This window comes from Anomaloglossus baeobatrachus, chromosome 4 (genome assembly GCF_048569485.1).
Source record: "Anomaloglossus baeobatrachus isolate aAnoBae1 chromosome 4, aAnoBae1.hap1, whole genome shotgun sequence".
NCBI classification, from domain to species: Eukaryota; Metazoa; Chordata; class Amphibia; order Anura; family Aromobatidae; genus Anomaloglossus; species Anomaloglossus baeobatrachus.
Genome location: NC_134356.1, coordinates 529,549,859 through 529,566,177, shown reverse-complemented (window position 1 = coordinate 529,566,177; position 16,319 = coordinate 529,549,859). Strand labels below are relative to the sequence as shown.

At 48.3% G+C, this 16,319-nt stretch overlaps 1 protein-coding gene across 1 annotated transcript in view; it reads left to right on the top strand.

Moving 5' to 3' along the window:
• The window catches only part of WDR93 (WD repeat domain 93), an 88,709-nt gene that overhangs the window by 39,757 nt on the left and 32,633 nt on the right, over positions 1-16,319 (top strand). The window contains exon 9 of the mRNA XM_075345925.1: positions 8,769-8,836. Coding sequence (XP_075202040.1) covers positions 8,769-8,836 — 68 coding nt within the window. The remainder of the gene's footprint in view (positions 1-8,768; positions 8,837-16,319) is intronic.

Sequence of the window (16,319 nt, the reverse complement as noted above, 5' to 3'; positions counted from 1 at the left end):
AGGTGTAATGATTCATAGCTGAACTTTGCAGAGATCAGTGAGGAAAGGAAGACGTATTCTTTTCTCCTCTGTATGACACTGCCTGCTTGTGATTGGTCAGTCTAATGCAGGGGGAGAAGTACATGTTCTCAGAGACAAATATTTGGTAACTCACAGTGAAAGGGTATATATACGAGACTGTTAAAAATAAATAAATAAATAAAACAAATAAAAATGTGCCTAAGCACTAACAGGCAGGTAGTTGCTAACTACCTGCCTATTGTACCCAAGTCCATTCTTTGCCCACACAGAGCGGTCACAGACTGCTCCATCCAGAGATACAGTGGCTCCATCAACAGAGCGGAGTCTTCTTTTCTACTCTGCTGTGTAGACGGGGTGGGACAGCCAACATCATGCTGATTGACAGCCATCTCCCTGCTGCCTAACTAGGGGAGACTGCTGTCATTTAGCATGACAACGGCTGACCAGTGCCATTTACAGAGAAGAGCTGATGAGAACACACCGCCCTGTTGACACGATGTCGGCAGAGGCAACTGAATCGCTGGCAGGAGCTGTAGTTACCAAAGAACGGCACCAGGCACAACAGGCAGGGAGGTAGCAACTGCCTGCCTCATAGTGCTTAAGCATATTTTTATTTTTAAAGTCCCTGATATCCCCTTTAAATAATAACAAATTCTAACCTAAATTTTATGCTCTGTGCAACAGAGAGTAGAAATTGAAAAATAAAAACAGAGTCCTGTTCTTTTTAATAAACAGAAATATGCCACTGCAAATACATTAACAATTACTCTTTGTACCAGAGGTTTGGTGCACAGTGTAAATGCATAGAATAGAGTAATATGGACAAGACAAAGATTCCAGTTGACCCTTTCTCAATTGATGCAAACCGTGGGAAAGCTTGTAAATATGCCACTGCATAGTGTTTAGGTATATATGCCACAAGAAAGGAGGAGGTCCAGCTTCCAGAATTAATTAGAACATTTAAAGATAGAATCTTAATTTGTAATCCATTAAAAGAGTAAAACCATACACACTTTATGAAGGGGTGAGGTGGGAAAACCCTCTGAAAAACACCAATGAGTTTCATACTCACTGGAATTCTTGATCCTGGTATATTAAAAATGCATCATGCATAGGGACCTACAGTGGGGAAAATAAGTATTTGATACACTGCCGATTTTGCAAGTTGTCCCACCTACAAAGAATGGAGACGTCTGTAATTTTTATCATAGTACAGGTCAACTGTGACAGACAGAACCCCCAAAAAATCCAGAAAATCACCTTGTATGATTTTTACACCATTAATTTGCATTTTATTGCATGAAATAAGTATTTGATCACCTACCAACCAGCAAGAATTTTGGCTCTCACAGACCTGTTATTTTTCCTTTAAGAAACTCCTACTCTGCACTCATTACTTGTATATGTTTGAACCCGTTACCTGCATAAAAGACACCTTTCCACACACTCAATCAATCAATCAATCACACTCCAACCTCTCCAGCATGGCCAAGACCAAAGAGTGTCTAAGGACACCAAGGACAAAATTGTAGACCTGGACAAGTTTGGATTGGCTACAGGACAATAGGCAATCAGCTTCTGAGAAGGCAACAACTGTTCGCACAATTATTAGGAAATAGAAGAAACACAAGATGATTGTCAATCTGACTTGATCTGAAGCTCCATGCAATATTTTGCCTCTTGGTGTATGGATGATTCTGACAAAGGTCAGGAATCAGCCCAGAGCTATACAGAAGGACCTGACCTGAAGAGAGCTGGGACAACAGTCTGACAGACTAGTCAGTAACACACTACGCAATCATGGATTAAAATCCTGCAGGGCACACATGGTCCCCATACTTACGCCAGCACTTACGCCAAGCCCATTTGAAGTCCGACAATAACCATCTGGATGATCCAGATGAGGCATGCGGTCAGATGAGACCAAACTAGATTGCAATCAATTCCACTTGCCGTCTTTGGAGGAAGAAGAAGAATAAAGCAGGGTTTACATGCTGCGACATCGCTAGCAATTGCTAGCGATGTCGAGCGCAATAACACCCGCCCCCGTCGTATGTGCGATATGTTGTAATCGGTGCCGTAGCGAACGTTATCGCTACGGCAGCGTCACAGGGACTTATCTGCCTAGCGACGTCGCTCTGGCCAGCGAACCGCCTCCTTTCTAAGGGGGCGGTTCGTTCGGCGTCACAGCGACGTCACACGGCAGACGTCCAATAGAAGCGGAGGGGCGGAGATGAGCGGGACGTAACATCCCACCCACCTCTTTTCTTCCGCACTGCCGATGGAGGCAGGTAAGGAGATGTTCGTCGCTCCTGCGGTGTCACACACAGCGATGTGTGGTGCCGCAGGAACGATGAACAACATCGTTAATAAGAAGAAAACGATTTTATGTTTCAGGACGACCTTTCCGCGGCAAATGATTTTGGCCGCTTTTGTGATCGTTTAAGGTCGCACATAAGTGTCACACACTGCGATATCGTTAATGACGCCGAATGTGCGTCATAAACACCGTGACCCCGACAATAATTCATTAACGATATCGTAGCGTATAAAGCCCGCTTTAGTACAACTTTAAGAACACTGTCCCAACCGTGAAGCATTGGGGTTCTTTTTTGCGAAGGGGACAGGATGACTGCACCATATTGAAGGGAGGATGAATGGGGTTATGTATTGCAAGATTTTGATCAACAACCTTTTTTCCTCAGTTAGAGCATTGAAGATGGGCTGTGGCTGGGTCTTCCAGCATGACAGTGACCCAAAACACACAGCCAGGGGCAGGTAAGAAATGGCTCTGTAAGAAGAATTTCAAGGTCCTGTAGTGGCCTAGCCATTCTTCAGACCTGAACCCAATAGAAAATCTTTGGAGGCACCTGAAACTCAATGTTGCCCAGCAACAGCCCCAAAACCTGAAAGATTTGGAGAAGATCTGTAAGTAGAAGTAGGTCAAAATCCCTGCTGCAGTGTGTGCAAAGTTGGTCAAGAATTACAGGAAACATCTGACCTCTGTAATTGCAAATAAAGTTTTCTGGACCAAATATTAATTTATATTTTTCTGTTATATCAAATACTTATTTAATGCAATAAAATTCAAATTAATTATTTAAATATCATAGTATGTGATTTTCTTGATTTTTTTGCGGGAGGGATTCTGTCTCTCACAGTTTAATTGTACCTACAATAAACATTCTAGAACTCTCCATTCTTTGTAGGTGGGAAAACTTACAAAATCGTCATTGCCTGAAATACTTATTTTCCTCACTGTACATATCCACTTGTTCAAAAAGTAGATGGCACAACAGCAGGTGATTCATACTTAATTACATATACTGGCAGCCACTTAATATAGTTGACATAGGCATAAGAATATAATTTATTAATAAACAAAAATAAAAAAGAAGGAATAAATGTAATAAAAACAATTAACCCCTTAACGACCTTGGACGTACTGAGTACGTCATGGTGACATGGTGCTAAAGGACCCATGACGTACTCAGTACGTCCTGGCGAAATCGCGGTCCCGGAGCCCCGGGGAGTGAAATTTATTTACTTAAACGGTGGATTCGGGAAGGAGGGGACCTCTGCCTGACGTCAGGAGGGGTGGTGCCTCCTCCCCGAACCTACAGAGGCTGTGATTGGCTGACGAACGCCGCTCAGCCAATTACAGCCACTGTAATGTTCCAGCCATTGAAAATGGCTGGAACATTGAAATCCAGCCCTGATCAGTGCTGCTGTAGCACTGGCCATTGGCTGGAGCTGGGTGATCGATGCTTCACCCACCCCCAGCTCTGATTGGAGAGACCGGTCTTGTGACCGCTCTCTCCAATCAATGTGGATCTGCGGCCTGTGACCGTCCCTGGAAGCCGAGGAGAGCGGTAAGTTGTTGTCCCCGCCGCCCGCCCCTGTCCCCGATCGCCCCGCCGCCCGCCCCTGTCCCCGATCGCCCCGCCGCTGCTCCCGCTTCACCGCTGTCCCCGCCGCTGCTCCCGCTTCACCGCCGCTGTCTCCGATCGCCCCGCCGCTGCTCCCGCTTCACCGCCGCTGTCTCCGATCGCCCCGCCGCTGCTCCCGCTTCACCGCTGTCCCCGCCGCTGTCTCCGATCGCCCCGCCGCTGCTGCCGCTGTCTCCGATCGCCCCGCCGCTGCTGCCGCTTCACCGCTGTCCCCGCCGCCATGCTCCCGATGCACCGCTGTCTCCGCCGCCATGCTCCCGCTCCACCGCTGTCCCCGCCGCCATGCTCCCGCTGCACCGCTGTCTCCGCCGCCGCTCCCGATCCACCGCCGTCCCCGCCGCCATGCTCCCGCTGCACCGCTGTCTCCGCCGCCGCTCCCGATCCACCGCCGTCCCCGCCGCCATGCTCCCGCTGCACCGCCGTCCCCGCCGCCATGCTCCCGCTGCACCGCCGTCCCCGCCGCCATTCTCCCGCTGCACCGCTGTCTCCGCCGCCGCTCCCGATCCACCGCCGTCCCCGCCGCCATGCTCCCGCTCCACCGCCGTCCCCGCCGCCATGCTCCCGCTGCACCGCTGTCTCCGCCGCCGCTCCCGATCCACCGACGTCCCCGCCGCCATACTCCCGCTGCACCGCTGTCTCCGCCGCCGCTCCCGATCCACCGCCGTCCCCGCCGCCATGCTCCCGCTCCACCGCCGTCCCCGCCGCCATGCTCCCGCTGCACCGCTGTCTCCGCCGCCGCTCCCGATCCACCGACGTCCCCGCCGCCATGCTCCCGCTGCACCGCTGTCTCCGCCGCCGCTCCCGATCCACCGCCGTCCCCGCCGCCATGCTCCCGCTGCACCGCTGTCTCCGCCGCCGCTCCCGATCCACCGCCGTCCCCGCCGCCATGCTCCCGATCCACCGCCGTCCCCGCCGCCGCTCCCGATCCACCGCCGTCCCCGCCGCCGCTCCCGATCCACCGCCGTCCCCGCCGCCATGCTCGCCACTGTCCCCGCCGCCGTCGCACCCACCTTTTTCAGCCGCTGCTGCCCCCGATCGGCGGCGGCCGCCGCCTCCTTCATCGGCTGCCCCTTCTCCATCGCCACACCACCTATCCCTCCATGTGCTGCAAGCCACCCTCCCCCCACGTGGGGGGAGGGTGGCTGGCTTGCAGCACATGTGGGGGGAGGGTGGCTGGCTTGCAGCACATGTGGGGGGAGGGTGGCTGGCTTGCAGCACATGTGGGGGGAGGGTGGCTGGCTTGCAGCACATGTGCTGCAAGCCACCCTCCCCCTACATGTGCTGCAAGCCAGCCACCCTCCCCCTACATGTGCTGCAAGCCCCCCTCCCTCCCCCTACATGTGCTGCAAGCCCCCCTCCCTCCCCCTACATGTGCTGCAAGCCCCCCTCCCTCCCCCTACATGTGCTGCAAGCCCCCCTCCCTCCCCCTACATGTGCTGCAAGCCCCCCTCCCTCCCCCTACATGTGCTGCAAGCCCCCCTCCCTTCCCCTACATGTGCCATCTCTCTCTCCCATCAGACTCTGCCCCCCTCCCCGATCTGCTGCCTGCTCTCTCCCATTTTCCATCTACTGCCCCCTCTCACCCTCCTCGATCTGTTGCCTCCTTCATCTGCTGCCTCTTCTGTCTGCTGTCTCTTCTGTCTGCTGTGATCCTGCTGCCTAGATCCATCCTGTAAGGTAGGTATCCCCATCTCACACCCCCCCCCATCCTCTGCCGCTCCTCCATCCGCTGCGCCATTTCCCATCCATCCGCTGCGCCATTTCCCATCATCCATCCGCTGCGCCCTTTCCCATCCTCTGCCGCTCCTCCATCCTCTGCGCCCTTTCCCATCTTCCATCCGCTGCGCCCTTTCTCATCTGCCGCCCCGCCCTCTCGCATCGCATTATCCAGCGCAGTTGCTCGCTTCCAGACTGCAGTGGATGATGCGATGCGAGACTCGTGCATTGCTCTCACGTTTGGCACTGGTCTTGGCAGGCGCTCATTTTTTTTTTTTTTTTCTACTGATGTCTGTATTTTTTATTTCGCCAAACTAATTTTTTTTGTATGGGGGGGGTCTAGTTTCCAAAATGGGATCACATGTGGGGGAGCTCCATTGTTTAGGCACCTCAGGGGGTCTCCAAATGAAACATGGCGTCTGCTAATAATTCCAATCAATTTTACTGTGAAATGGCGCTCCTTCTCTTCTGAGCCCCGCCGTACGCCCAAACAATTGATTTCCACCACATATGAGGTATCGTCGTACTCAGGAGAAATTGCACAATACATTTTATGGTGCATTTTTTCCTGATACCCTTGTGGAAAAAAAGCTACCTGTTTGAAAAAACAATTTTGTGGTAAAAAAAATAAAATATTTTCACGGCTCAACATTACAAACGTTTGTGAAGCCTCCAGGGGTTCAAAGTGCTCCCTAAACAGCTAGATAAATTCCATGAGGGGTCTAGTTTCCAAAATGGGGTCAATTGTGGGGGAGCTCCATTGTTTAGGCACTTCAGGGGGTCTCCAAACGCAACATAGCGTCCGCTAATAATTCCAACCAATTTTGCTGTGAAATGGCGCTCCTTGCCTTCCGAGTCCTGCCGTGTGCCCAAACATTTGATTTCCACCACATATGGGGTATCTGCGTACTCAGGAGAAAATGCACGATACATTTTATGAACCAGCCTGTTCCTCCCTCTCTCCTGATGTCCGGGCGGGTTATGCACGTGTTCCCTGCCCCCCCGCGCCGCCTGTTCCTCCCTCCCTCCCTCTGGCTGTATGTAAATATCTAATCTTCAGAAACATGGCGCCGGAGTGGGCCTCTGCGCATAGCTTTTATCTCCGGCGCCATGTTTCTGAAGCCCCCGCATTACACAACTTGGTGTCTGAGAGGGCGGCGCCACAGCGATGTCACACCGGCTGGTGTGTTGGCCCGGTGTCCTGGGGCGGCACGATACAGGAGCAGCAGGTAATCGCGTCCTCCGGTCAGCTGTTCTGTCCTGTTCTAATTGCGCGCGCTCCCGCGGTCACAACGGGCTGTGAAGAAACGAGGGCGCATGCGCCGCCCTCTCAGACACCAACTCTTTCTTGGTATAATTTGATAGTATAGTGGCGCTCTTCATGGTATAATGTCCCCCACCTTGGGCTGCTTCACGGTATAATGCCCCCATCCTGGGCACCTTCATGGTATAATTTCCCTCATCCTGGACCCCTTCATAGTAAATTGTCCTCCCATCATGGGCCCCATCATAATACATTGTCCTCCATCTTGGCCTCCTTCATGGAATAATGCCCCCCCCCCCATCCTGAGCTCCTTGTTATAATTTCCCCCATCCTGTGCCCCTTCCAATGCTAATATTGCCTGTTCTTTCTCAACACATTTAAAAAAAAAACGCCGACGGCAGCTGTCAGCCTCTAATTTCCTGGCAGTGTGTATTGCAGTGCAGGGACTGGCAGGTCTTTGCACTGCAATACATTTCAGCCGGAACAGCGTCTTTGGATTCACATCCAACTTAAGTGGGCACCAATGTCTGAAGCAACCTATCCACCTCTGAGCCCTGACGCAGATGCCCCAACTGCACCCTCAGTATGTCCACCCCTGATTCTAATTCATAATCGAAATATTTCAAATACTATAGCAGGCTTTACACGCTTGACACTAATGATGTCGTGAGCGATAGCACCCGCCCACGTCGGTGGTGCGTCAAGGGGTGATCGTTGCCGTAGCGAACAATATTGCTACGGCAGAGTCACATGCAATTATCTCTTCACCGACGTCGCTGTGGCCGCCGAACAATCTGTCCTTTTAAGGGGGCGGTTCGTTCGGTGTCACAGCGGCATCACTAAGCAGCCGCCCAATAGAAGCCGAGGGGCGGAGATGAGCGGGGGGAACATCCCGCCCACCTCCTTCCTTCCTTCCTCATTGCCGGAGGACGCAGGTGCGGTGTTGTACGTCATTCCTGGGGTGTCACACGTAGCGATGTGTGCTGCCTCAGGAACGATGAACAACCCGCGTCCTGCAACAGCAACGATAATTGAGATTAGAACTACGTGTCAACGATCAACGATTAGGTAAGTAATTTTGATTGTTAACGGTCGTTCGTGCATTTCACATGCAATGACATCGCTAACGAGGCCGGATGTGCGTCACGAATTCCGTGACCCCAATGACATCTCGTTAGCAATGTTGTTGCGTGTAAAGCCCACTTATCATTTATGCAATTGAACATGTAGCTTCATCTGTTGTTGTCAATTTTTGAACAAGTGGATATATAGATCATAGGAATCCCGCAAACACTGTTCCTCATAAAATTCTTCAAGACTTTATTGACACATTAAAATCCTTTTTTAAAATTGCGTAATCCAGGCATCCAGCCCTGCCTTACGCGTTTCGGACATACTTCCTCAATCATAGGCATTTTCTATTGGATATATAGGTCGCCACCCACGATGCATTTGTTATATACAAGGATTAAGAATGCCACAGTGTTTGAAACTCATTGGTTTTCCACGGAGGGTTTTCCACCCTCACCTCTTCGCAAAGTGTATATGGTTTTTCTCCTTTAATGGATTACAATAAAGATTCTATGTTTAAACGTTCATATTAGTTCTGTTAGCTGGATCTCCTCCTTTCCTTTGGTAGTAGAGTAATATGACAAATTCAGCTCTGCTGCTTTTGTACAGAAATATTTCTCTAAATGTTATATGTATATTATGTTCATGTTTGTTTTCTTTTGGCTAATCTGAAAAGCATTGACTGTAGCATTGTGCATGTTCTCCATGCGACTAGAGTTAGAATTGAACCCATTCTCTTTTATTAGGAACACCATGTTTCATTTTCTTCAGCGTAATAAAATGATGCACAGCAGCTCAGAACAGATAAACTTAGGTAAGCGTGCAATGTTATTAGACTCTGTGGTGGCCGACGAGAGCCCTGAGAAACTGCTTTTTACTTGAAGGCATCTGCTGCTCTTCTTTTGATTAGCCGGCCAATGTCTCCGTTGTGTGATGCATATGTGACGTCGCACCAGGTCAACTAATCAAAAGAAAAGCCATGGATGCCGTGAAGGTAGGATGCGGTTTTCCAGTCTTCTGTTCAGCAGCCGCTGATTACTCACTGGATTGTTGGGCAGGATCCTGGAAACAATTTACTCCAACTCTGATTGTTATGTATAAGAGTGGGACCTTTAGGTCTCTTTGAATATATTAATGCCAAAGTGGTAAAATGTTTTATTCAATATGTGAGGAATGGGGTATAAGATGGGAGGGATTGATCATTAATTAGTTTGTATTTTTCTTCTTTGTATATGAAATTATATGATTAATGTTCAGGGAAAAAAAGTGAAAAAGGTTGAAAAAGATTAAAGGCTAGCCTGGCCATGGAGGGATAAAGACGTGTGACACTTCAGCTCCTCAGCCGGCGCGGGGATGCATCAAGTTAGAGCAACAATTCAGGACACCTAAAGCAACGAATGGGCAACAGAAAGAAGAAGGAAGACCCCCAGCCCACCTCATCCCGTGCAAAAGCCTCAGGTCAGAGTATTCGCCGGTATATGGTGCGGACAGCACCAGCAGGACCCGACCCCAATATGGCTGACGCTGCAATAACCACTAGAAGCAGCCGCGCGTCCTGCAGAGAGATGACGGCGGCTGCAGAGATGGAAGAAGCTGAGCGGGCGACGCGGGCGGCGGAGGAAGCGAAGAAGGTGGAGGCAGCACGGGGAGCGGTGAGTGCAGGCCAGCCCAGGGATGATGGAGCAAGTGGGGCGGCCGCGCTAGAAGAGCAAAATGGCGCCGAGACGCCGGAGCCAAGAGGGCTGACAGGCAGTGGGGGAGGATACCATTCAATGCCCGAGGAGAAGCGGGCTGAGAGCATAGGAGAGGAGGGGGCTAAAGAAGGGAGCAGAACGGAGTATGCAGCAGGCCCCCAAGTTCAGACACATACAATGCTGCAACCAAATATAACAGCAGTCACTTTCCCAGCCCCTGATAAATCCCCAAACACTGACATGATACAGACCACTAGTCAGGAAGGGGTGCAGGTGGGCCACGATATTAGCCAGCTATGGCGGGCTATAGGGGAGCTGAGTTCTCATTTTAAAAACATCCCCACAAAAAAGGATATGGAGCAGTATATCTCCAGACTGGAGAATTCATATAAGGCTGAACTCTCTGGGCTCAAAGATGAAGTACAACAGTTGGGGGAAAGAGTCACAGCAGCAGAGTCCACAGTCCAGGCTCTGTCAGTAAAGGCAACAGAACAGGAGGCTGGATATGCATCTCATAATATACAACTTCAGTACTTGGCAGAAATGTTAGATGATGCAGAAAACAGAAACCGGCGTAATAATATTAGAGTACGCGGCATTCCTGAGTCGTTTGAGCACACAGCCTTGGAAGGGACTCTATGCCACATTTTCAATGACATACTGCAAGTACCCAAAGACTCTCCTCTGGAGCTGGACAGGGCTCATAGAGCTCTGGGTCCTAAGGCAATGGATCCAGAGTTCCCCAGAGACGTCATTTTCAAAGTACATAAGTATAAGTTGAAAGATAACATCATGGCCCAAGCACGGAAACTTGACAATATATCCTTTAAAGGACAAAAGATTCTGATTCTACCTGACCTGTCCAAGTGGACTCTTCAGAAGAGAAAGGCTCTGAGACCCTTATTGGACATATTACGCCAACGGAATATACAGTACACTTGGGGCTTCCCATTCCGCCTGAGAGTCCGGAGGGCAGGAAGGATGCACGTCCTCAGTCACCCTGGGGGCATACCTGAGTTCACTGCAGCCCTCCAAATTCCTTCAGTGACAATTCGGGACTGGCCATTTCTGCCTCCGGGGGCTCCCGGAGGGGTTGCACCTAGAGAAGCCCCTCAGAGGAGGCGAAGAGAGGCGCCTATGGATTTCGGTTGAATATGGAGTCTCACTGAACGGGAAAAGAGACTTTGAATTGTTCTAAAGATAGTATACAATTAGGACAATATGGTTGAAATATGGAAGATGGCTTAATGTTATAGTTACAGTTATAGTCATATTGAAAAAGGGGTTTGGATTTGAAAGGGGAATAAGGGTAGAAGATAGCAGAAATAGCAGAAAAGGGGCAATGATTTGGTATGGAGGAGTCAGAGAGGTACATAGAATAGTGACATAGTAATACATGTTGGACCAAGTTTCAATTTACTCATAGATTAACATAGTTAATATACAGTTAATATAGATGGGAAATATATGATCAGAAAGATGATGCAGATCTGCGCCGGCGGGGAGCAACTCTCCCTGGAAAGACTACCGCACTTAAGGGGGTACTATACCGTGCTGGACAAGGTATAGTTAGATACAGCCTCCCCCATCAAAGTAGGTGGGTTGGAACACCAGGATATAGTTACTGGTGCCTTAGTCCAACACCACCTTTCCATACTTGGGAACAAGTTTTGTTGTGTTTTTTTGTGTGTTTTTTTTTTTTTTTTTGTTGTTTCTCTTCTTCCTCTTCTTCTCTTCTTCTTCTTTATTTCTATCTCAACTTACTATTCTTTCTGCTAGTTCCGGGGTTTCCTATACCCTTACTATAAATCTCTCAAATCTCATCTGACCTAACCCCTTGCTGATAGCTTCCTCGTCCATACGTGTCCTTCCCTTGTTCGTCTAACGGCCAGATATAGACATGGCGGAACTAAAATTTGGATCTTTCAACACAAAGGGCTTTAATACGCCACAAAAAAGGACTCAAATACTAGCTGAAATGCATAAACAGAAAGTTCATATATTGCTCCTTCAAGAAACACATTTTAAAGTGGGATATATCCCAAACTTAAGAGACCGCAATTATATATCATGGTTCCACAGCGCCAACGCTGAATCTCGGTCAAGGGGGGTATCACTGGCCATACACAGAAATCTGCCTCATTCTATTATAGACACAAAACAGGACGTAGAAGGCAGATACATTATAGTCAAGCTACGGATCTATGACACAGTATATACGGTGGCAGGATGGTATGCCCCTAATAAGGGGCAGACACAGACATACAGGGCCTTTCTAAAGGTTTTATCCGAGTTCGCAGAGGGAATAATGATCCTGGGGGGAGATTTTAATTTGTCGTTAAATCCCTTAGTAGATACCTCGGCTGGAAGGAGCAACATCTCCACAAAAAGATTGACCTCTTTGAAGCGAGACATACATCAGATGCACCTTAATGACGTGTGGCGCAGCATGCATCCTACGGGTAGGGATTATACCTTTTATTCCACCCCACATGACTCGTATAGTCGCATAGATTTATTCTTAGTGAGTCAGTGTGTTTTGGCTTGGAGACCGAATCCCACGATTGGTAGTATAGTTTGGTCCGATCACGCCCCTGTCTTTTTGGCATTTGCCCCTCCAGATGGAAGGAAACGGGAGTGGACATGGAGACTCAACGATAATTTGCTCAAAGATGAAATTTGTATGAATGACATCAGGGAGACGGTAGGGGTCTTCATGTCCTCTCACGAAACGGAACCCACTTCGTTGCCACTGCAGTGGGAGGCGTTTAAGTGTGTCATAAGAGGGGTGCTGATAAAGCATGGGGCGCGCACCAAAAAAATAAGGAATATTCGCATAAAAGAATTGTTGGACGGGATTCATAAGTTGGAAACAGCACACAAAAATAAACAGTTGAGAGAAGCACTAGCAGAACTTACAAAATGCAGAGAGGAACTAAGGACAGTGCTGAATGAAAGATTTCTCAGATACGGGAACCATTATAAACGCTTCCTCTATCAGCATTCTAATAAATGCGGTAGATCCTTGTCTAACCTTTTGCACGCCCGTAATCTCACCACATTGATACCTAGCCTGCGGAGACGGGGAGGAGGGGAGGTAAGCAATCCGGCGGAGGTCTTGTAAGAATTGAGGGGCTTCTATTCAGAATTGTATAACATTCAAGGGAGGTTCTCTGGCATGTCGTCACAAGCATTGACTGAGCGCATTAAGGGGTACATGATAGACACGGCTTTGCCAACTCTGAAAAATGAGGAAGTGCAACAATTGGAAAACCAGTTCACAGAGGAGGAGGTGGGAGAGGTAATCAGGAATACTCCAAAGGGGAAGAGTCCGGGGCCGGACGGATTTTCTCCTACATTTTATAAAACATTTGGGGAATTGCTTACCCCATTTCTGACTAAGGTCTTCAATGCAATCTCAGAGGAGACACCCTTTGCGGCTCAGTCACTGGAGGCACATGTCACGGTCCTTCCGAAACCTGGCAAAGACCCCATGATAGTGTCTAATTACAGACCAATATCGTTACTCAATGTAGATATAAAGTTATACTCCAAGATCCTAGCTAACAGGCTGGCTCCCCTTCTCCCCTCCATCATTGATACAGACCAAGTAGGATTCATACAAGGTAGGGAGGCGCGAGATAACGTCAATAACACTTTACTGCTCATAGCGCACGCCAAAAGCACGAATCAACCCCTGGGAATATTATCAGTGGACGCAGAAAAAGCGTTTGATCGAGTACAATGGGATTTTTAAGGGCGGCTTTAATACAAATAGGGTTAGGCCCTGGCTTTTTGAATAAAGTATTGGCACTTTATACTTGTCCATCGGCAAGGATAAAGGCAAATGGCTTCTTATCAAAGCCTATACAAATCAGAAATGGAACAAGGCAGGGGTGCCCTCTTTCTCCGCTATTATATGTAATTACAATGGAGCATCTTGCCAACGCAATTAGGAGAAATCCCAATGTGCACGGTATAGATGTAGGGGGGAAAACATACAAGACGGAATTATATGCGGATGACTTGTTGGTATATGTGACTCAGCCACACATATCTTTCCCCTCCTTGATAGCGGAGTTCGAGAGATTTGGGGATTTAAGTAATTTCAAAGTTAACGGCTCAAAAACAGAAGCTTTAAATATCACACTGCAGCCCCATGAGGTATCACTAGCCCAAAGTAACTTCCCATTTAAATGGCAACCTCAGACTCTAAAATATCTAGGCATCAATGTACCGGCAGAGTTGGAATTACTGTATTCCAAGAACTATTTACCGCTATTGACACGAACAATTAAAGAGCTTAGGTCATACCATAAAAAACCCTTGTCCTGGTTTGGCCGTATAAACACATTTAAAATGGATATCCTCCCACGGTTTTTATATATATTTCAGGCAGTTCCGCTTCTTCCCCTTACCGGGTTCTTTCAGACACTTAGGTCTGCGCTTTCTCAATTTGTATGGGGCCACTCTAGGGTTAGAATAAAATATCACACACTTACTAGGCATATCACTGTAGGGGGCGCAGGACTACCAGATGTGCGCAGATATCATGGGGCGGCACTGATGGTCCGAATGTTTGACTGGCATTTTAACGACCAGAATAAGAAATGGGTCAAACTTGAACAAGAAAGCTCATCAATTCCACTGAGGTATCTACCATGGGTGGGGTCAAGGGAGGGGGTGAGATCAGATGCGACGAGTCTCTTTATTAAGGCTACACTGAGGACATGGGACAAGGTTAAACAGAAAGGCGGAATGGTGGGCTGCCCTTTTCTCCTTGCTCCTATCATATCCAATCCAGATTTTCCTCCGGGAGTAGGTCGGACTAAATTTCTAAGATGGGGAGCACAACAAGATGGTAGGATATATCATACCCTTAGGGGGTCTAAATTGAGATCCTTTGAGGATATGCAAAATATGGAACCTCCCCAGAAATTATCCTGGATAGAATATAGACAACTCTATTCATTCGTGAACTCTAAGACACGAGGAATGGACGGAATATCAGAGGGCTTGGCCCTACCTCTTGAAAAATTATTTATGCAGGGCACTATACCCACTCATCTGATGTCACTTATATATAAGATGATTGGACAGGCAGATCCCTCTGCGAGCTCGGATCCCTCATACATGATCAAGTGGGAAGAAGAAATCGAAACGACATTCACAGATGCAGAAAAACAGAAAGCTTACATATTTACACATAAAATGTCAATTGCAGGATACACCAAGGAGAAAAATTATAAGATCCTAACAAGATGGTATCAGTATCCGGTGAGACTACACAGAATTTTTCCTTCTGTATCCGAGATGTGCTGGCGATGTGGAACACTAAAGGGTACAATGATACATATATGGTGGGACTGTGATAAATTGAAGCCTTTCTGGGAGGCAATTTTCCAAACATATACAAAAATAACAGGAAAGGGATCAGTATGGACCCCACAAATAGCCTTGTTGTCAATGCTCCCCAGTTCAATTAAAGCCCAAAAGGAGGATTTACTGCGGTTCTGTCTAGCGGCAGCAAGAGCAGTGATTCCAAGACATTGGAGAACACAGGAGGCCCCGTCATTAAGGGAATGGACACAGGATTTGAACACATCTATCATATGGAGGAATTAATGGCAGAGGCAGAGGGACATACTGAAAGATATCTGAGAATTTGGACGCCATGGATAACATTTAAAAGTTCAGACGAGTACCATACGGTATTTTGAGGCACAGCAGGTGCAGTTTAAACAGAGTCAGAAGAAAGGCAACGATAGGACTCGCGTGTGGCCCCCCTCCCAGCCCCCCCAATCCCGAGAAAGATACCCCCTTTCTTACTTCTTGTCTCTTAGCTTTCCTTTCTACTTCATTCTTGTCTACCTATATCTCTTCTATGGTCACTCATGAAGGTTTTTATTATTTTTTAATTGTACGGATAAAAATATAACGAATTGAGATAGGCTAAGGTTCAAGGTTATACGGGAAGGTGGGATACCAAAATACAGACAGCAGTCTGGAGCTTATGGGATAGAAAGGGAGGAAAGTAAGATTGGTAACAGTGAAGGATCCGAAGTCATTACCGGAATTATAATATAGAACTGTTATTCAAAATGTGGTATCATTTGCAATGATCCTTCCATAACCTTGATTGTTTGTACGTTTTTCTATGTTTCTTTATTTTTCTCTTCTACTCAATAAAGAAAGATTATACATAAAAAGATTAAAGGCTGCTTTACACGGTACGACCGATTGTGCAATTTCACAATCGATCGTACCCGCCCCCGTCCTTTTTGCGTCACGGGCAAATCGCTGCCCGTGTCGCACAAAGTCATAACCCCCGTCACACATACTTACCTCTCGTGCGACCACGCTGTGGGCGGCGAACGTCCACTTCCTGGAGTGGGAGGAACGTTCGGCGTCACAGCGACGTCACACGGCCGCCGGCCAATGGAAGCGGAGGGGCGGAGATGAGCGGGACGTAAACATCCCGCCCACCTCCTTCCTTCACATAGCCGGCGGCGGCCGCGTGACGCAGGTGAGCTGCTGTTCATCGTTCCCGGGGTGTCACACGGAGCGACGTGTGCTACCCCGGAAACGATGAACAACTAAATT